Genomic DNA, 23,579 nt, shown 5'->3' on the forward strand with positions numbered 1-23,579 from the left:
TGGATACATGAAAATAAAAAAAGTTAGCTGGCACGTGGTTTGTTAGCAAAATATGGTCTGATTTACTAGACTTCTAAATTCATGGTATTTGGGAGTTTGGGTGGGGTGGAAGTGGTGTGTTTTGTTTGGAGGATTGTTCTGTGGGGATTTTGCAAATAAAAAAGTTACACTGTTTTGGTATTTCTTTTTTCTTAAATATGTCCTCTAATTTACTAGATACTATTAGGTGATGGCTATAAGAACTGGTAAATGAAATCCGAGAAGATCATACCTCTGCCTCATTTTTAAAGAAAGCTGCTGAAATGAATTTATGAACACTACAGTTTTGAAAACTATAATACCCTTTTCAATAAAAAGAATTAACACATGAATCCAATTATATATTTTTTCAGTTTTATTTAGAGACGCTTCCATTTTGATTCAGTCTTCACAGGCTCCACCACAGTTCAGACTTCCTGCTGACAGAAAACCCCACCCAAAAAACCCACTCGTCTTTTATTTTTAATTCTCTAGCCTACAGCATAAGTAGTTTATGTGATGTTTTAGTAATAATTTCACCTAGTAGCTCTCAGAGTATTCAAAAGCTGTAAAAATAAAACTGTAATATAAAATTAAGATTTCAGTCTGGATACCTATCAAATGGTGAACAACGTGTGTCCTAGGAACTGGAATTGTTTTCATGATATCAAACTTCAGCTTTCGTTTGTTGTCTTATAATTGGGTAATAAGCATCTTTTCATTTCCTGACAACTGTTACTACTGTCAGGCAACCTAAAAAGCTAATTACTTGCTTTGAAAATCCGAATTCCTGAATTTTTTATTATTTTCTTATCCAAAATTTTAGAAGAAACCGAATGTTGACAATGCAATCATTTCAGGATACCCTCAATTCCTGGTGATCAAACATGCAAAGTCCTAGAAATAAGGGTAACATCTTACCTGTTGGAACAAATAAAGTGTGTCCTTGCTTCACAACACATTTGTAACATTTGTCAACCTTGTCCCCAAAATATACTTCACTCTGGGTGACAGATGAACTCCAAGACTCATACAGAGCCAAATTTTCATCAGTGGGCTTGATCAAATAGAATATCTTCTCACCCTATTAACAGAAATGCCAAATAAATGCATGCATGTCCTCCTGGAGGCATAACTACAACCTCTGTGTATTTCCTAATTAAGTAACAGACTGACCTAAATGATTAGTAAGCCATGTTTCCACCACAGAATGTCAGGGTTTTCAAAGCCTCAGTGTTTCAGAACTGTAACCCACCAAAAGCTGAGTCAATAAAACACTACCCCCAGCTGGTATCTTACCATGTAAAACCAGCAAACAAAACACCCAAAGCTTTTCATTGGCATATGAAAGATTCCAGCTTTTATAAACAATTTATGGCTCTGCACACATATGCCAAATGACAAAATGTAAGATGAAACCACTATGTCTCTTCTATGATGGTGGGGTGAAAGTTTGTGATAAGAATAAGCAGCTGCATATGGCAAGAGTTCTTATTCAATTAATTTCTTCCTACCAAAGCTCCACTATTCACCTATCAGCCTACTAAAATGATCAAGTCAAACAGTTAACAGTCTAGAAGTCACCAGCAGCATAAAAATGCAACAATCAGTAATTCACTTTAAAGCTCCTCCCCTGGGATTTTAGCACAAAATTTCATACAGTAGATAATGCCATGGCAGAAAGCTCCACACTTAAAGAATACTGTTTCACATAGTAATAAATCAAGAAGCCTTCATACCCAGAGAACATGGTACCAAACTGATGTTCCTCCAAAATCGATATGAAAATCAGTATAGCTGTCCTGGACACCCATCAAGCAATACTTCTGAACAAAAGGCTTAGGGAAGACAGAATCATCTGGCCAGTAATTTTCCACCCATGAAAGCTTTCTGGCAATATCTGGTACTTCCACTAATTCAGACATCCTTTGAAAGAGAACAAAACAAAGCAAAAAAGAACCATGAACATAACCAAGAATAATCACATCTCTTTTAAAATTACAGCTTTAAATTTGTTTCCTACAAAATTATTACTTATAAGTGTTTTATTCTCACATTACATCACAATAGGTATCTACATAAAACATGCAGCCTCCTATCTTTCCCACTACAGACATTATATTACTACACATACTCTTCAGCTTAGTGAAAACCACTTCCTGTGTTCAAGGAATTGAAGTCGATACTCACTTTGTGTCCGAGAATTCCAGGCTGATCACATTCAATACTTTTGGCCGGTCAGGATTTGTGAAATACTTAATATAATTATGGAGCTTCATTTTACTGTCTGCTTGTCTTGCTACATCTATTACATCTATCACTTTGTCACCACCTGTGGAAAACAGAATGACCTTCTTAAACCTATCACAGATAAATACAGCCAATTCAGGTGTTTAAGAGAAATTCAACTTTTTTCCAGCCTTCTTCAAAACATTCCTGCACAAAACCTCCACTACCAGTATTCTTTTGGAACAGGCATATCAGTATAAACCAACTCCTTACCAGGTCTAACTTTAATTGCTATAGCTAAGGACAGAACCAAAAACACTAAAAATAAGTCCTCTTTCCAGTGGCTAATCAAAAAGAAAGAGCAGTACAGAATGACTGCAACTGGCTTAAAAACTTGGGTTTGTGGCTGCATTGGAAAGACTCGTGTAGATAAAGTTACCAAGGCAGAGCTGTCCCTCACTCACTCTTCCTATTAATCATCCCCACAGCACTTGAATATTTAGTGCAAGGACTATTGAGAATTATTTACAATAATAAATCCTTCTGTTCACGGTTTGTAATTCTTAGCAAACTGAACTAAACTTGCGCCATGATTAATGTTATTAATGTTAAAAACCATGCAGGTACTCCTTTGCAAACATCCTACAACACACCCCCACCATCCTTATACTGACGCATAACTTTTAAGCACACAATAATTTCGCTAAGTAATTGCCATGACTGTGCTTCATTTCTGAAAACAAGGACTGGTATAAGTGCCATGTATTTTGAAGTGATACATCTGTAGAGCTAGACAAGCAAGAAGCCACTTTAGTCAAGAGAAAGCCAACAACATCATTACAGCAATTGTTTACGTCCATTTAGCTATACAACAGTCAATTTTACAATTACTTTTGGAATGTTGGAATGCATCTAGATGTATATTATTAATATATTAACTTCAAAAGTGCAAGGTGATACTGACTCACTAAATTCCAGTGGGAATAACATTTATTCAGTTTTCTTATTTTTTATTTCTTTAATAGAAAGGTTAACCTGTGGCATTGCATTTTTTTTTTCTCTAAACTGGAGAACCTGGCAGGTCAAAATGTACATATGAGAATGAAACTATTGTTCATCTAAATCTGAAGAGGCAGTATTCCAAAGTATCAAAGCTACAGTAACATTTTAAAGCAGAACATATTACTGTTTATAAGCATCATAAACATAACTTTCCTTATACTATGTATTTTCTGTGTTCTGGTGCCACTGTAAAATGTTGATAGACATGAAAACATACTTTCAACTCACAAATTTAGATTATCACAAGAACACAGACAAGGCCATATACAAACTTCTCCACTGTACTATATGTTACAGGAAATTACTGTCACCCTGCAGTTGGCTCAGTCTCTGTTTCTCTGTACTGCACACTTACATGAGGTTGAAACAATTAAGAGACTGTCAAGAGAGCTGATAAGGAAGAAATAGTCCTTGGGAAGCTCCAGCTCTCCTGCTAAGTGAAGCCAAGGTAGGAAATTTTCCAGGAAGGTAGATTTAATTCAGAAATGTCGATTTACTGAGCACAAAACATTAAGTTTTGCAAGATCCTAACAAATGACTGAACTTTATTGATTATCACAAGAGTGGTTCATTCAATTCCCACAAAGAGAACAATCTTAAAAGTCACTATACTTTACAACATGAAGCAGAGAAGAAACCCATGTTTAGCTTGCATGAAAATTAACATGGTTGACAGCTGAGAAAACTGTACTCTCATCACATATCTACCACACAAGAAAAAAGAAAACAAATAAAAAAAAGCAAAATTAACTCACATGTCTTTAATTTTAGTCTCTGATAGTCTTCAACTTATATATTTGGCAACCTTATAATAAGCTCTTATAATCATGCAAATATTTATTTTAAATTTACAGACAGAATCATCTGTATATACTCCAGAGTGACTCTTACCTACATAGCGTTCCACATCTAAAACGGAGAAAGTTGGCGGAGGAAGCCTGAGCCCCAGACCATCTAATTTAGGAACCATAATGGGAACATCAAACCCATGTTTCTCCAAGTATCTTTGTGTCAGCTGGCTCCCATGCATTTTCAAAATTACTTCATCAGCACTGGTGGAAAAAAATAATGGAACATTAGCAAAAAAGCATACTCCAAGCACTAATGAAAGAAAAAGAATTTATATCATAATTGGGGGGAGAACAAATGGAATGTCTACATTTGAATCCAAGAGAAGTGGTCCTGTTATATTAAGCATATAACTGAAAGACAAAGAAAAGTATGTAAACTAGCAAGGAAATGTCTACTGTCACACACAGCGCAGGAACTCATGGTCTTTCTATATGATCGATAAGTTGTTTAAGAGGACAAGAAAAAGGAATTCTCAGAGAAGGCATTATAGTATATTTTGGTAACAACAACCACCACCTTTTTTAAAGAACTGTAAGTCATTGTGTTTCAGTGAGATAGCCAAGCACAGCTCAGGATGAAAATACATCCGTGTTCCTCCACTTTCCTCCAAAGCAAGTGAGAACAGGTAGACTACCAGCTCACATAAATGTTCTATGTTTTTTGGAACAGAAGTTGAGGAATAGACAGAAAATATTCTGACAGCTCAGGCACAAAAAAGAAAAGCAACCACTCATGCTACAACACTCACTCCCCCACAAAAAAAAAATAAAAATCAAAACCCCCAAATCTCCAGTCCTCTCAAACCACCACACAGCAGTGCCAACAGACAACATATCCCAGTATCCACCTGAAACAGCGATGGGGGCGGGGCGAGGTGGTGTTACATTCTAGAGGAGGAGGAAGAAGTCATCCTCAACCTTCCTTTTCTGAAGCAGAGAAATTGTCAGCTGTCTCCTCTAAGGCACACTCAGCAACAACACATCTCTCTTTTTACTGAAATATGTAAGCAAGCTCTGGTACCTTGGGAAAGAGCGAGCCCGCAGCTGTTTAACGAAGGTCCGCGTTCCAGCCTGCACAGGCTTGGAACCATCATCCAATTCTGTGTAGTCATGTCTGTGCCAGTTCCTCCTCTTCTTCACTACAAATTTTGGAAGGATTAAATTTTTAATGAGTTAAATCAGATGGCTCAGCTTTGCAGTCATCCCATCAGTGAACATGACATGCCTCAATCATATTACTATGATTTTAACAAACCTTACGCTTTATGCAAGGGACAGTCTTCCTACCTGCAACACATTAAGTCTTCAGGACACCTGAGAGCAAGTAATCCTTTATACTTATATCTATAGAATTCCTTTATACTTATATTTATATATATATACACACATATATATACATACTTCTATGTCAGAACCTCAGTGCGTATTATACACAATTTAAGACTCCATATCCAGTGCAGCACAAGTAAACAGCAGCAGCCTGAAAGCTGTCCAAATCTAAAAGGTCAGCAAGAAAACTAGGAAATTAAAGCTCTATTTCTAAACCTCAGACTTTTTTGTCTCTTCAAGATTCATAGACTTCATTTTATGTATTACCACAGAATTAACAGCACTTAACCCCACCGATCTATCTTACCATATGAGCATATCCATGTTCAGTCTGATAGTGTTACTACTACTCAGTACCATATACTGTTGTATGTAAACCACCTTCCTCCTATCCACTGCTTGTGTCTCCTTAAGAGTTTTGGGTGTAAAGCGTTTGGGGCAGGTGTGATCTCCCCTATGCAAGCACAATATATATAACACAAGCACTGCAACCCAAAGCAATTGACATCTAAGTGGTCTGAAGTTTTAATGCAGTGTTACAGCATATTAATAAAGAAAAATCAATTAATGTTCTATTATAATTTTGGGAGTCTAAACTGATAGTTCAATAGCAACTAAACTGCATTTTTAACAGTTCCTTATACTTAAAGGGCTGAGGAAAATTAAAAAAAAAAAAAAAAATTAAAAAAGACCCCTAGACATTCTCATAAAAGTTGTTGTGTTGATTTCCCCATGAGAAATGACAGATATGAAAATGAAGAAAAATAATATTGCACATAGAATCATAGAACACTGCAGGGATGAGGCAGCCACAGCCTCTCTGGGCAACCTGTTCCAGTGCCTCAACACCCTCATAGTGAAGAGCTTCTAATAGCTAACCTAAATTTATCCTCTCAGTTTAAAAGGCATTCCCCCTTGTCCTGTCACTACAGGCCTCGTTAAGAAGTTCTAGGTCGTGTTTCAATTTTTCCTAAAAAAGCCAAACAGTGCTTTAGATAGTTGCTACTGGAAGACTGCCCCAAGAACATTTACTGAGACCGGATCTGTAACTTAACCACTAATATTGAACAAAAATTCAACAGGAGAAGGAAAAGCTACTGTTCCTTGTCAGTGCAAATGGTGTTCTACAGGCATATACAGTCCGCAGTGTAAATACAATACCTAGCTAAAGAAACTGCACTAACAGGAATTGTAACTTTACAGAAGTGCTTATTCTTAAGTTTACCAAAGTCACGATGCACCCAAAATCTAAAAAACTACCAACAATACTGAAAACACAGCTAACAGTAACAGGAAGCTAAGGACTTCAGGGAGAAAAGGTAGTTTCTAAAAACAAAAATAAAATGCTGCTTCTCCAGAAAAAAAAAAAAAACCAAGCAAACAAACAACAAAAAAACAAACAAACAAAAAAACAAAAAAAAAAAACCCAGTTGAATATATAGGAATAACTGACATAGACATTAAACAGAAGAGGTAATTGTTCCTATTGATAAGCTGTTTCCTACAGACATGACAAAATGTATCCTTTAGAAGACACTTAAGAGAATAAATTGACATTCATAGTTATTTGCTAACCTGCAAACCAGTGCTGAAGAGCCTGCTTAATGAGCTAACTACTCAAATACAGTAAAACATCATAAATAATGAAGCCAGGTTTATTAAGTTTTCAAAGCTATTTTCTCACTCATAAATAATGATACAAGAAATTAGTGGCTAACACTAGCTTGCAACAAAGTAGTTTCTCATAAATTCACTGCCATTGTAACAGCTCATTAAAACTGTAAAATGATACAGCTGCTTAGGAGATTTTATAGCACAGTTCCAACTTATAAAATCTACCTTTCTAACACTTAAAAATCATACATTAAAGTTATTCCTTTACTTAGTACTTGGCAATGCATTTGCATAAAGTAAATCACAGAATACCACTTCTAAGGCCTGGTACATCATCTCGTATTGTCACCTCAGACCAAACACTGGTCCAATAGTCGTAATGTCCTGGCAATCACAGTCGATTTAACATTTACTGCACCTTGCGCTCCCTTAAAGCTCTGGATTCTAGAGTCCGGTGACAGACCTGACACCAAAATAGAACATGAACACTCTAAATAAGGTAAGAAAATTCCACAGTGGATTATTTTTTGAAATTGCTCTTATAATTCAGGATTTTAGGATTAATTGCTTAGCATTTTATACACGTAACTGCTTACTAAAGTTCTTGTAAAACTGCTGTTCTTCCGAATCAAGATGAAGATTTCTTTTTGTTTGAAATACAAGAAAAAAAATTGATTGGTTAATTTGACCTTCACACCTAACTATGCAGTAGCGTTCTTTTCATTATTGGAACTTTTACATCATTAATTTTGTAGAATACTGAAAGTAACCATACACTTGATAGTATGAAGCATGTGTTTCTTGCATATTTTTAGTAATAGTAATCTTTTTTGCACTATGTTGTTTGATTAGATGGGATTATATAGCACAGCATCTGCTGAAATCATAGGTATACTTGCCCTCCTAAATCAAACAGATGATTTTTTTCGCTTTCGAAACTCCTTTAGAAAAGGGATTTTAGAAGCTGCAAATAAAAATGTTTGGCCTTGGGTTTTGTTGTTTTTTTTTTTTTACTTACATACATAGTTTCACATGATTTGAGCATTGTAGAGTGTTGCTTCAACAGCTGAAGTCATGAGACATTATCAGTCCCTCCAAACACTAGAGCAAGCAGAGCCCAAACCACAAACTCTCATAATTTGATTCTGACAGCTTAGCTAAGAACAGTTAATAAAATTCCAGGTGAAGACATATTTCAATGTATCATCTGATGCTTGGGTTGTAAGTGACATGTCTGAACCATTGCCTAAATCTAGATGATCTACTTACCTAAGGCAATATGAAGTAATAAGGATAATTTTTACCACAGATTCTTGTCTTTTTAAAAAGACTTCCAACACAAAAAATCACTCTTATCTCAGTGTCAAATTGCTGCAGGTGAGACACAGCTTAGAGCTAGTAGCCTCTGCACTGTAAGAAAGGTTATTCACAGGCATCACAGTGAAAAATAATAGTTGTCCCAAATGAACAGAAACAGTTTTACATTTACTAGTTTATTAGTTTGCAAGTCTGGTATGATCCCCCTTCTACTCCTCCCAGTCCCTCTATTCCATAGGGAACAGGCAGAAAGGTGGGGAAAGAAACAGTTGTTATTCTGATTTACAGGAGAGACAAGATTTTTAACTGAAAATGACACCGGAATACTAAGCACTACAAGCACGTAAAATGATTAACTTACTTTTTAGCCCCTAGCCTGAAAGTACCTAATCCTGAAGTCACATACTGTGTAAGATACGTATTGCACAACATACATCAATTCCATCAATAAGTGATACTTTATCACTTTGTTCATACTCCACAAGACTACCACTGAGGGTACAATGGTTTTAAACTCATTTCTAAATGGTACATTCAGCTTTGAAAAGATACTAGATCTTAAGTCATTGCTGACTATAAATTATCACATGGCCTTCAAGGGAAAACAAAACAACACTTTCTTTAAACAATGGTACCCTAATTTTCATTCTTTTTCCTCTGCAAAGTGCAGATTGTTTTCTTCTAGCTCTGTGCACTTTGCTTTCTCTAATCTATATCTGTGGTTTGTATTTTATTCTATCTGCATCTCCAGATCAAGGAACCTTTCAGGATGGTTTGTCTGTTTTGTGGAGGGCTTTTTTATCAGCTCAGAGTTAGTCATGTATAACAAGTAACTTCTAAATAATCAAACCCATCTTGATCGTTGTTTTGAACAGTCTTTTTTCAATTTTACATGGATAAAGAACAGACTGAAAGTGTACAGTAAGATCTGAATAACCCATACTTACTTAGAGAAGGTCCATGGAGAATTGCACAGTTGGGACAATGGTATAGATCAATGTCAACAGCATGGTGCTCCTCTACCCCAACACAGCTGGAATAACATTTTTAGAATGTTAATGACTATACATGCTAGAGGTTTTTTTAATATATATATATATATCTTGAAAAACACTAAAGTTCTTATCAGAATACATTTAGTCTATAAAATCATAATGATACCAAATTACCTCAACTTTTGAGTTGCCACATAAATTTTGAGTAATAACTTATTGCTGAATAATGAATGCCATAAAAAAAAAAAAAAAAGACAAGAATCAGATTTCCTTAAAAATGAGTACACAATATATACCATTACTCTCAACCTGAAAGCTTTGATCCTAATTACAGGAAACAGTTTATGCAAAATCATTTGGGCAATTTTCCTTACAAAAGGTATGATTTCAAAAAAAATCTGAAGTCTGTGCTGTCAATTCATAGAAGTGACCATGGATCTTTTTTTTTTTTCCTTGTTTTTGCTTCTTCCCCCCTCCACACACACACAAAAAAAAAAAGGCACATAACTCCTAACCCCAAATCAATGAAGAATACTTTCATGTTATTCCTGAATTCTTTATACTACTTGTACTAGCTATATAAGCTACAAAAGTGACCACACAAATCACTCTATAGACGCGTTTTTGTTTTAAACAGCAACAAGTATTTCAAAGAGCACTTGAGAGATGTAGTGTTTTCCCGGTGCACATTTTTTCCTAGATAAAACAATCAAAGTGGGATTGAAGTTGAAAACCTTTCTAACAGTCATGACAAAGCATCGACACAGCTGTATTATCTAAACAACACAAATTTGAAGTTAAAATGAAGTCCATTTTCTTAGAAGTGAAAACACTAGAGGTTAATTGGGTAAGATGTGCTTTTGCACAAAGTTCTCAAGGGAAAAAAAATAGTAATCCCTACTTGGCTGGTAGGATCTGAATTCTGGCAGACTTCTTTCTCTCAAAAGTTCACTGACACTAAGAAATTGATGACTTTACAATACAGAAGGCAAGAATACAACACTCAATATTTACACCAAAATTAGGTATTTTATTCAGTGCATTCCAGGAACTTGAAAACTTGAACAGTACTCTATTCATGCAACCCGTTTCATATCAAAAGTGTAATGACTGCTTAAACACTAAAGCTTTGAAATGATCCAGCTACATGAAGTCTTTTCCCTAGCAGTCTAGTGCCAAAACTGCTGACATGCTCCAGTTAAGTGTCAGGACATGCTGCCAAAACAATACACTAAACAGTCTAGCATTCAAAGAACACTAAGGAGCAATTCAAATCTGAAACTGAAGAGCATCTCCCATGTAACTACCAATGAGAAGTTCACCATTCTGAATTCCCTGTCAACAGCTGGTTCTTCTACTTTTCCATTCGCTACACAGCACATCAAATTTCAAAATTATACAGCTTCTTTATATACAAGCTATTTTAAAATCTAAATGCAAAACTCAGCTGTCACAGTTCATCACAATTCTTGCAATATTTAGTATCTGTTTTAAGACCACAACTACAGGAATTGTTATTTCATGAAAATTCATTTGACATATAAACAAAGAGAAAGGCAGAAACAGTCTTCAAAAATGCATGTCCCATTTCCTTCTGCTTGTGTTCCCTCTCTTTTTATAGAATGGATGAGTAACTCAATCCTATGCATTGTAAAAGCATTTTAAAATGTACACTCTAGAAGCACCACATGAGAAGGCTCAGTTTATACATCCTTCAGAATCCCAATATTATAGCTGGATTTCTGAACAGCTAAAGATATTTATGTTGGACTGTATCATGATCAAGTTTGTGTAATTATTTAATGAAACAGTTGGAAAATTTCACTTACTCTCTTTCCTTCTTCTTGGTGTCTATCTATCTGATACATTCATTATCACCTTTATCAGATTATCTTGCTGACTAACATTAAGAACTTTGCATCAAAGTCCAGTAAAAATTCTTTGACAACTGTTGGTCGCATTCTGTTTAAGAACGTTATTTTTATTGTCTCTTATAGAATGGTACAGAATCTGCTGAAAATAAACCAGAAATTCTATCAAGAACTAAAAGCTTTTCCTGACTTGATTAATTCCATAACCTTTCATGAAAGCACCTGGGGTTTTGTGGACACAGACAGCAGGTGACACTGGAATGGTATTAGAACAGCTGGAATAGCCATTCTGTAGAGAAAGCAAACATTTTCAGCCTACTAATTATGCTCCAAACTCAGAATTAACTGGGAAGGCAAACTACTAACTGGGAGGTGCCGGAAGTGAATCTAGTAGCAGACAATTGACCGCATAGGGCAAATGAGGTACCAGCAGCATCTGTAAGAACAAGCATTACCAAGGATGTCACAGAGCACATCAATCACATTCGGCACATTACAAGTCATTTTTCAAGTCCCATTCTCCAACATACACAGATGAACCTGACATTAATCATTCTGGCTACTAGCAAGCAATCAGTTACCGTGGTAAGTGCAACTTCAGACCTCAAGCATCAAAGCAAGGTCACCAAGAGGGAGTAGAGAGCCTGGAAAGCATTAACACACTCAAACACAGTAACACTCCCAATCCACTCCTGTTTTCCTGAATGAAATATCATTATTAACCTTCACCTCACCATCCATTTGGGTTGAAATGTCTTCATTATATATTACCTAGTTTCTGAATTGCTCATCTCCTGCAGGGAGGCTGTAGACTAATCGTCAGGAACGGTGAAAAGTTTACAGTATTACAAAAAAAAAAAAAAAACCCACAACAACACAAACAAACAAAAAACCATAAAAGGAATTAAAAAAACCAAACAAACACTCCGAACACTGAAGGAGCCTGTGCAAAAATACATCTAACTCTGTGAAGATGGAAGGCTGAACAGGCCCAGTTTTACTTGAAATGCTTCTAGAAGCAGTACCAAGGTAGAAAAAAGTAGTTAAAAATAAGAGTCAGACTTTCATAACTTCCCCAAGGTATCCAGTATCAAGGCAAGATCAGCAAGAGGTACTAGAAGAATCAGGGAAGTGCTCCAGTTTTTCACATACAAGAATACGCCCATCCCTGACAAGCGAAGAAAGCCCTTGCTACTCGAAGTTCAAGGAACCAATTCTCCAGACTTAAGTCTCACTAGAAGGTGAATGTTTTTGATTTAGTCTCAACTTGCCATTTGATTATTGGTTTTGTAGCTATGTAAAAGGAACAAGTTACTTTCATAAAAGGAACAAGCGTAAATAAAAAACAATCAGAAAGGGAGTAACATCTGACAGACCAATGGACCTCTACTTTTCTTTAAAGGGGGAATCAGGTTTCTTTTGGGGGGTCTGGGAGAGGGTATCCTTCAGAGGCTGTTCTCTGCTGCAGCAGTACTATTAATGTATGGCTTAAGAGACAAATCCACATAATTCAGTACAACAGGCTAAACAGCTTTTTCACAATTATGCTGGAATGCCTGTACGAGAAGCAGAAGTCCAAAACATTTACAGGAAGCATTATCCTGAAGACTGCACAGGTCTACATAGTAAACCGCCCAAGGCACCTAACCCCTCTCCTACAACAGCATGACTTTGTGAACAAGTACTGGATCCATGCCAGTCACCACACAGGCTGCTGCTGCACCTTCCAAATTTAATGCCTGCTTGCTCTTGATCCAGTCTGGCTTTTCTCCTCCCTACTTCTGATGTTACAAAGCACCACCACAACATTTTAGAGACTGCTTAACTGTGTCTGTTGGTATGACTGAAGGAATCCTGGTTTAAGAAAAAAAATCCAAAGCACTCATGATTCAAGGCTCTATTATAAGTGTCCTTAAAAGGACATAGCTACTTAGAAAGCTATTTTATCTTATTAAAACAAGCAGTCTAAGTACCACTGTATAAAATTCCAAGTATGATTACACACAATTGCACTACAGAAGTCAAGATATGAGTAAAGTTTGGATGCCCATTTTCCCAACTGTCACGGTTGACAAGACTAGCAGGACAGATTATCAACTGCCAGCAGGATATTTCTGCTAGGAAATTTTTGAAATTTCCTGTACAGAAGGTATACTGAAAACATAAATCTTGGAAAAGAGAGAGGTAAGTGATTCTCGATGATCTAATAGAAAGACTGCCGAAATAAATGGATCATCCTCAACGTGGAAAAATGAGTTAATTTGTCAGGAAGCTAGGTTGTACACAGGTTACCATTGTCTTGTATTCCATCTTCTGTTCCTTTCCCCCATATTCTCCATGAAGAAACATTATGGGTAATCTCCTTTCTTTATGATCCTATTTCTGAACAAGAACACGGCACGTCCTCTTCTTCAAGTCCACCCTTGCACCAGCCCCCACAACCTTTCTTGCTATGCTTCAGAGAGCACTGTGCAGGCTTCACCCGTAAAAGAAGAAAAAAGCATATCTTAACATCCAGTAGGGAAGAAAAAAAGAAATCAACAAAAAGCCTGGAACAGTGGAAAAATACCAGGAGCACTGAGCTAGAGCATGTTACTAGGAACACAGGGCTATAGACAATTACTGGTGGTATAGAGATGTTTCCTATTCTCTGACAGAGCAGATCCCCAAAAGGCTTTTTCAATTTCCAATTATTCACAGAACAGCTGAGAAGATATATAGACGGTGAGTCCCCACTGTGTGTCAACAGGGATAAGGAAAGGAATAAATCAGTTCTAGAGGCAGCAAAGATCCATTAGTAACAGAACAGCCTCAGTTGTCCAAACACTGAAGCGGCTATAACAGGTACAGTTTCATTTAATATTAAGCTGAGTGTAGCTGTTGGTGGTGAAAAGAGGTGCCACCCTCCTCCCTCCAGCTGCCTTACCATGGGCATCTATTGTTTCTCTCACCAGATCTAAACCAGCAGGGAGTTACATGCCAAATCAGTTCTACAAGTTGATCCAAAGCAAAAAATTAGCCACTACTCAACTCACTTCTTCAGACAAGTCTTTAGAAGCCCTGACAATAAGATTCCTATAAATGAAAAACAAATAAAATGATATTTGTTACAGTTATGTGCTGCTATTTACCAAGTAGATGTCATGTCTTGAAAACGACATTGTTATTTGATAATATTCTATTATTTCATCTCTACACTATTTTGTCTTTCTAACAATGACTACTGAACCATGGGAAAGAGATGTCTGTTCAGCAATCTTATGCTGGCAATATACCATTCAAAAAAAGAGACTGATACTTGCCTTTTTAGTGTCAGCCTTATTACTGAAGTTCACATCATCATGGATGCCAGATACTTCTATTGATAAACTCAGCAAGTAACTGTAAGTAGCGGGCAAGTATCATAGCAAACTTTCCAGTTTACCTTTAACAAGGTCTACAGTTGCTACTTTCAGTCCTAATCTGTTTGAGCGTAACAAAACCCAAAATAATACTGCCTTTATTGTAAAAAAAATAAAATAAGATAAAAAAAATTAGCAAGCTTGCAAGTTATACAAAGAACTTCTCCCTACTCCATCTCAAAAATGGCAGGCAAAGCATGGGGTAGGAAGTGTGTTTGGCAAATTTTAAGGAATTCTGGTTAGTCATTTAATTCAAGCCTGTTGTTTCCAAGTGGGAAAAGGATGACAAGTAGGCAACATTTACAGGTTAGGACAATGGAAGTACTAAAGATGTCACTGCCACAAGCACATAGCCACATCTGCCACTCATTCGGGGACAATATTAAAGTACTTCATTAGGAAAAGAAAGACAAAGTCATAGTGTGACAATACTGTTGGACAGACTACATACCACCCCACAGCATTAAACCAGCTAAAAAAAAAAAAAAAAAAGAAAAAAGAAAAAAAAAAAAAGAACCGCATTTGAGGGAGAGTCTAAAAATTAATCTAGTGAGCTTTAAAATCCTGACCCTCTAGTGCCAACTAGATAATTTTTTTCCTCCCCTCTCTTCATAATGCATGCAGTTACACCAAAATAATAAAACTGATCAAAAAAACACACAGTAAACTTGGGAAAGTGCATGGAGCTGCCAGCTATCTCATAAGCCTTGCTGTGGTAAGCATGGTAACGATTCTGGAAAGACAATGCTAGAAATTTTAAGTTTACAAGGATTTACTTTGGCAATTAAATAATTTTTAAGAAGTGACAAAATTCTGTACACCTGATATAGATCCATACTGCCTTAAAATAAATTACCCAACATGAAAGTATTAGAGCTTTTGGTTTTGCCATATTCGCTTTCCAAAACAAAATACCGACTGGTATAAACACAACTTCAGTAGCACACATAAATATACTTTTTAAAACCAATTTGAAAAATAGAAAATCAGATTAATCTGCCCTCAGAAAATCTGCCCTCTCAGAGCTACAGATTTTCCCCAGGAAAAAATAATTAAAAAAAAAAACCTCATTTGTATAGAACATATGCACATTGGCCCAAAGCATACATGGTTTTAATACATACACACAGAAAAAGGACATAAAAATTACATGCAAGACCAACTTTCAAAATACTTCAAAATACACTAACTTATTCAATATTGCATCATCCTACAACACACATTAGAACCCCCGGCATAGCAATGAACACACATAAAACTCTGACCTTTGATTACTTAGAGGCATCTGTTCTGACACTTCCCAAAGTCCTAAGAGATCTTAGTCTACTTCAGATTAGCCATCACACTGCACACTAAAAATGCAAATGTTCATTACATAGATTTAGACTTCCCTAATGTAATTGAACCCTATTGCTTCTAAATCATGTAATATTTATTTGAAATTATGTATTGCAGTAAAACAAACATGCAGATAGGTATAAGATCTATTTTGACTTCCAAAGGCTCAGGCTTCCTGGACCTCCAGTAGCTCTACCAGCACTGTTCTTTCAGAAGACACTTTCAATGGCAATACTCATGCACATTCTTCTATTGAAAAGGAAAATCAGCATACATAATTCCTCTCAAGTAACAGTACTTTTCACTCCCTCAAAGCACAGAGGCTAAAATAATCAGTACATGACGTCTTGTCAAAGAAAGCTCAACTCCACATACTGGATTTTGAAAAGCAGAAACCTAATAGGAAAATTACAATCAATGGAACGAAACTATCAAGCTACATAATATATAGGTTCAGTTACAGATACAACAAAGCCTTCTACCTACATTTAGGGACGTAGCCATGTATTCAATCAACATAATCACCATGGTATCTAAAATCTCAGGGAAACAACAGTGACATACATTATTTGTACACTGATTCTTCCATTCTGTGATTCCAATGCAGTCTGAAAATGAGTTGATACGGTTTTGAAACTGAACTCATGCTTTTTTCCAGAATCTGGATTTTTAAGTACAATTATTTCACTTTAGTGAAATTGCCAGAATGAAGCTGAGAGAAAAGGGCAATTACTTTTACAAAATACTTTGACAACTGAGTATTTGGTATAATCAGCATAATTTTATTTTTAATCATCTACACCGATGAAAAGACTGTGTGGAGAGCTGATTTTCTATGCAATGATTTCATGTAAGCAAAATCAAATTTAAGCAAATAAAAGTAAAATGACTGTTCACACTACAGTCAAAAGAAGTACATGCTCAGGAAATCCAAAGAACTTTACATGCAAAAAAACACAATGAAGCCAACATTCTCATTACAGTGCAAGACTGTTAGGAAGAGACAGCTTGATTCATAATAGCATTGGCCATCATGGATTACATGTAGCAGTTTTATGAGAAGTACTTTTCCTAATGACAATTTCATGGCAAGGCCAATTTAACACTACCAAAGTACTCCTGAGGTATTCTTTCTGTTTAGTATCATCTATTAAGCAGTACCAAGTTTCTCCCCTCTTCCTATGCCAACTGAGATTTCTGTTTAGTCTTTCCAACCAGACTAATTGCATCAAGCTGCTTTAAAAGAGTATTTACAAATAACTTTTGTCCCTATCCTTTTAAAATCATTGTTTTACAGAAATGAAGGTCTGAAAGAGCCTGGATCTTTTGGTGTAGATTTTAGTGAAATAAGCAGCTCAAGTTCAGGAAAAAAAAAAAAAATAAGAAAAGTACAGCAGACCTCAAAACTAAACAGAATGTCAGTGAGAGCAAAGAAAAAAAGGAGTGTTTAAAAGCTGCAGTGTCTGTTGATGGCTTTATTTCAGTGTGAAACTAATGAGAAACTAGTACCATACCAGCAAGAGAATCAAAATATAAGATTTATAGGAAAGAAAGTACCTGAACTGAAAAAATTTCTTTTAGCCCTTTAAAACCAGCACCAGTGTAACCCTTCACAGATGAAGTAACGGATTCTACTCAGGAATTCAGAAAGATTCTCTGTAGTGGTTCAGACTCCCATCTTTCTCCATTCATTTTCCCAGGGTTGCCAAACTGACACAGCAAAGAAAAGGAGAAACAATAGCCCAATCTTACTTCAGGCACTATGTATTAAAGGAGTTGTAACTGCTACATGCATGCTGAAATAAATGAGAATATCCTGCCCTTCCCACGAGTAAAGCAGGAAAAAGTATTAACATTGGATTTCAAGTAATTCTAGGGATACTAGAGTCACAGTTTAGCTGACCACAGGCAACAAATTTTAGATCCAGTCATCATGCACATAATACCTTTGTCTTTCTATTAGGTAGCATGGGCCTTACATGCACAGAAGAATACACATATTAGTTATTTGGTTCAAAGAGAGAGGGCACTGGATAGGGAAGAAATAACAGAAATTAACTGTCTTCCTAGACACTGATGACAAAATTTTTCCATGATGTATTTTTACCTCCTCCTCAAGACTCCAAACCAATGGAAGCTTACCTCTTCTCCTAAGATACTCCAGAACCAGCCTCTAAACAAATAACGGCATCTTATTTACATAATTTGCCTTATTTCAATTAGGAGCCAAGGTTATTATGTTATAATTGTGCTTACAACTAAGGAATAAACTAACAGAAAACCCTACCTTACAACCAACCAAAAAAAAAAAGGTACTTAGAAACAGTACCTTCAAACCAGTAAGGTTTTAAAGGCAGAACTCACACACTGTCCTGATTCTATGAAACCACCACTACAAAATCTTCAACCCACTTAAAAGAACTACCACAGCTATCCTGAAGGAGACACCTTAGCTGAGTTACTGTGTATGGTTGTATTCTGAGAACAAACTACCATCCAAAATTGCTGCCATTATTTCTCCATCAGAAAAATAGGAAGAAAGAGGCTGAGCTCTACTGCAGAGGTAACAAGAAGATGGGAAAAGGAAGTCAGTATACAAGTTAATTAAACCTTCCATCATTCAGGAATAAAGCAACTATGACAACTGTAATACAGCAAATGAAGGCCACCTCTTTTCCTGACTGAAAATATTAAAAAATAAACCTTGAATAAGCTTTTAGATATATGTATTGTCTACACACATTTGCTTGCTTCAACTCTTACATTCTTAGTTTATTGTCTTAATCTTTCTCAGTGCCATCTTGCACACAGACTCCTGATAATTATCACTCTGTCCCCAGACATCTTAATGAAGCATTGTGTACGATGTGGTTTAGGAATTACTGTCACATCAAGTCCTTTGACCACAATCAACATGAACTTCTGTTCCAGTTCCAGTGCAGAATTTCCTGTTAGGTAGCAAGGGCCTTTTGTACACAGAACAGACATACTAGTTACCTATTTCTAAGAGAGGAGGTACGGGAAGGGAAGGGAAGAAAAAAGAAATAACTGAATCACAAACACACAAACAGCCTATAAAAAGAAACCCAAAATGACAAACACATCTTAGGAAGCAGTGACATGATACAGCTTGCATTGATCTACCAGCTTGCAGCCACTGGAAGAAGTAGGTTACTCATTCCTTCCAAGCAAGCACTCCCATTTCCCTTCCCTGCATCAGCCCTGGTACTTGTCTGGTTACAAAACAACCAGTTTTCAAACACATGACAGAAACTAACCTAGCTAGTTTTTCTCCCCTTTACCAAGTTAGCTTACAGCACAGTTGGACAGCTGTCAGAGCCAGCCCATGAGAGGGAGTGGGACTGCGTAACGTGGAGAGAGGCACATGAGAAGCAGGACTGCACTTTTGGCAATGGAAGTCAGTACACCCAGCCAGGCATCATGTTGAATTTCACCTACATTATTCACCAATACTCAGTACTGCTCCAATCTAATAGGTAATTCCAAGTAGTTTACCAATTAGATTGCAGGGAACATCCCTCCCTGCATCTGAAAAATTTCCTAGAATTCAATCATACACTCTGCACAACAGTGAAGAAGACATTACTAAGTCCAAGAGATGCACATACTGGCACTAGATGTTGTAAGTGATCCATGGTTTTTCAGATACCACAGTATTTAAGATGGTCTTAATCTGGCTGCCTTTTGATATCCCAATTCTTCTTTGATATAGTGTTTAGTTTATCTTGAGACCTTAACAGCAGTTATCTGTAGCTCCAGCTACAAAAGTAGCTGAAGAAAGTACTAGACAAATGCATGACTATGCCACTACCAATGCTATTTGACTACAAAACACTCTTTCCAGTAATCCACTGAAGTACATTAGTAACCACAACAGATCAGAAAACCAAACAAGTAACCCAAACAGTTTGAAACCTAAATTTCTAAACCACATCAAACAGCTTTCCATAAAGCAGGACAAGATCAGGACAAATTTTCAGCTAGAGTGCCACCTCCTAGTTTAAGAGAAACATGATGACCATACTGAAAGGTGAAAATACCTACCCACTCTTAACAAAAGAAATACCACTTTTTTGCCAACTTTTAGGGAAACAAGGAGACTTAATGTTTGTGGGATTTTGGGGAGGTTGAGATTGAATAGAAAAAACCCACTGGTGCTTGTTGCAGTTTCTGAACTCAAGAATTACCTACACCAAAGTCTCACAAAAGAATTATTTATTATACTAGTCTTATATAACATGCATCTCCTTTATTAGATATTAGGCCAACCACCTCCTTTAGGCCATCTGCACTGTGTATTAAAAGCAGTTTTTAATTCATTTAGAAATTTTTTGGTATGTCTTCAGCAGTTCCATTTCCTTCTCAACAGCTTGAAGTGTTGACTGTTCCTCATCAACAAAGGGCATGGACTGCAGCCTCCCTCCTACAGAGAGAGTACTAGCTGGTTAATCCGGTTGCCTAATAAAGATGAGCTCTTTAAAAAGATCAGGTTGCCTAATAAAGATGAGCTGTTTGAAAAGATCATGAAGTATGACAAGTACTATCAGTACTGTGTTATTTTATGCAACGTAGTCTGTAAAGCTTTCTACATCCTGAGTAATACTGTCAGTAGGCACCATCAGATCTGTCTTCTTCTCAAGCACAGTGATAAAAAAAGGTTTGAAGGTGAACAGTAACAAACCCAGGATGGATTCTTAGCTTGAGGGGACTGCTTAGAAAGCTAATGATTGTTTTTAAACTGTGCCCCTTCATTGGAAAATTATGTCAGGCATGATTTGAAAAATATGACTTTCTGCTAACAACATTAGGCAATACCCTTTTCTGTCTCCCACATCCTACCTAGTACCAGCAATCAATATTAGCACAACCTTAAGACTCCATTGCTGCATATCCCTTACTCCTGGTTTACTGTATAGCTGATTTGCTGCTTTTACAGACTGCAGCAATGGCAAACTTGGCTTCAGCCTGCTTTACACACCTTTTAATTGGCTCCTTACACCAAATACGGTTTATCACCTAACTGGTTTAAAAATTTCTGAACCAGACTGGGTTTAAAGACCTCCTGGAGCCTTCGACTAAGTAGCCTTAACACTCACAGTAGCATTCAGAGTTTCTGCAGCTGTACCTGAATTAAGCCTTCTATTGCCTTCAAAATCAACTCACTAAATATCTCTAAGGGAAAAAATAAACTCATTTGTTTCTCAACTGTGCAATTCCTCTTCCAGCCTACAACATTCTTCAGACATTGCTAAGAACTTTTAAGCAAGCTGAGTAATTTCTGCATCTTCTAGCCATGACATAAAATAAAACATGATGGCTCCTACAGCTTTGACATACCTTACTTTTATAAGGCAAATAGACTTGCAGTCAATAGCAAGTAGAGACAGATGCTTCATTTTTGAAGAAATCTGAGAGCAAACTGGCTCAATCCTCTCTAGCTCACTATCCTCATTTCAAACGCAGATGGAGTAGCTGATTACATTAACTCCTATTTAAGCTATGATACAAGCAAACTGTTTCAGATACACAGATAATGAGTTTAAATATCAGATGTTACATTGGCTGGCTGGCAGAGCAGTAAGCAGAATAAGCTCCTTCAATGAAACAGATTCTGCCCATAATTTAGATATCTTTATTGGATTGTCAGCTGCTCATATTTTTACACTGGACACAATCGGACATACTGATTTTAATCTAAAACTCTACACTCATCCAAGGTTTAAAAAGCCAGTTTTGCTTTATTATAAGCTGAAATTTTGCAAAAGCACAAATCCTCATCTTTTATTCTAGATTTCACACATAAACACTTTTAGAGGTAAACTTTACTTCAGTCTGTGCTACTCAGCTCTGCAGCTTTCAGACCAGGGAAAAAAGATACTGCCTGTATATCACTCCAGTGTACGCAGAGATAGTTCTGACAATGCTACCTTCTTCACAGTGGTAGAATACTAATCACGTTCAAACAAAAATACCCAAAGAAATGCACAAGAAAAGTACGAAGCTGGAAGCAGAGGACCTACTGCAAAAGGTCCCCTGGAAATGAGTACAGACATTTACCACTCCTGTAGAGAATGGTAAAACAGAGACATTACAGTTCACCTACCGTGAAAAACACAAAATTAATCCTTCGTGAAAATTTTCTGACTCAAACTCTGCTTAATTGTTTCTATCAGAGAAGACAGTAAGTCTGCAAAGAGCAGCACATCCAAGTGTTTTATTTTGGGTGTCAACATTACAGGAAGTGATTATATGAAAATGTTTTGATATAAGCTAAGTAAATTATGTCTTTGCAATTCAAGAGTGAAAGTACACATTATTGCAGGTCTTGGGCTATGCCTGCAAGTGTAACCTGCATCATCACGAACTGGAGGCCAACTGGCTGGAATGCAGCTCTGCAAGAGAAGGTCCTTGTAGTCCTGGTGGACAACAAGCTGATCATTACCCAACAATGCAACCTCATGGCAAAGGCAGCCAAACACCTCCTGGGCTGCCTCAGGAAAAGTGCTGCCAAAAGGTGGATGGAGGTGATCTTTCCCCTCTACTCAGCACTACTGAGGCTACACCTTGAGTGCTGAGTCCAGCTCTGGGATCCCCAGTAAAACAGATGGACATACTAGAACAAGTCCAGCTAAGTGCCATGAAGATGATTTAGGGACTAAAACCTCCTTCAAATGAGGAGAGGCTGAAAGCACTGCAACTGTTCAGCTTGGAGAAGGGATGCCGCTGGCCATCATATTTGAAAAATCATGGCAGTCAGGTGAAGTTCCCAACGACTGGAAAAAGGGCAATATAACCCCCATTTTCAAGAAGGGGAAAATGGATGACCCAGGGAATTACAGACCAGTCAGTCTCACCTCTGTGCCTGGCAAAATCTTGGAGCAGATCCTCCTGGAAGGCATGCTAAGGCACATGAAAAACAACAAGGTGCTTGGTGACAGCCAGCATGGCTTCACCAAGGGGAAATCCTGCCTGACCAATTTGGTGGCCTTCTACAACGGGGCTACAGAACTGATGGACAGCGGTAGAGCAGTTGATGTCATCTACCTGGACTTGTGTAAAGCGTTCAACACTGTCCCACACAACATCCTTGTCTCTAAATTGGAGAGACATCAGTTTGACAGATGGACCACTCGGTGGATAAAGAACTGGCTGGATGGCCGCACACAAAGAGTTGTGGTCAATGGCTCAATGTCCAGCTGGAGACCAGTAACGAGTGGTGTCCCTCAGGGATCTGTGTTGGGACCGGTCTTGTTTAACATCTTTGTTGCTGACATGGACAGTGGGATTGAGTACACCCTCAGCAAGTTTGCCGATGACATCAAGCTGTGTGGTTCGGTTGATACGCTGGAGGGAAGGAATGCCATCCAGAGGGACCTTGACACACTTGTGAGGTGGGCTGATGCCAACCTCATGAAGTTTAACTATGCCAAGTGCAAGGTCCTACACCTGGGTAGGAGCAATCCCAGGCACAGCTACAGGCTGGGCAAAGAAGAGATTCAGAGCAGCCCTGCGGAGGACTTGGGGGTGTTGGTC

General features: G+C 37.3%; 1 protein-coding gene across 3 annotated transcripts in view; it reads right to left on the reverse strand.

The window, feature by feature from the left end:
• The window catches only part of KDM7A (lysine demethylase 7A), a 64,704-nt gene that overhangs the window by 28,554 nt on the left and 12,571 nt on the right, over positions 1 to 23,579 (reverse strand). For all 3 annotated transcript variants that reach the window (XM_061371967.1, XM_061371966.1, XM_061371968.1), the window contains exons 2-7: positions 9,368 to 9,453; positions 5,182 to 5,299; positions 4,201 to 4,361; positions 2,209 to 2,350; positions 1,758 to 1,944; positions 940 to 1,102 (exon numbers count right to left, since the gene is read on the reverse strand). In XM_061371967.1, coding sequence (XP_061227951.1) covers positions 940 to 1,102; positions 1,758 to 1,944; positions 2,209 to 2,350; positions 4,201 to 4,361; positions 5,182 to 5,299; positions 9,368 to 9,453 — 857 coding nt within the window. The remainder of the gene's footprint in view (positions 1 to 939; positions 1,103 to 1,757; positions 1,945 to 2,208; positions 2,351 to 4,200; positions 4,362 to 5,181; positions 5,300 to 9,367; positions 9,454 to 23,579) is intronic.

Source organism: Neopsephotus bourkii, unplaced genomic scaffold (assembly GCF_033783945.1).
Source record: "Neopsephotus bourkii isolate Nb327-2 ecotype Australia unplaced genomic scaffold, CSIRO-AGI_Nbou_v1 NB_1589, whole genome shotgun sequence".
Lineage (NCBI taxonomy): Eukaryota > Metazoa > Chordata > Aves > Psittaciformes > Psittacidae > Neopsephotus > Neopsephotus bourkii.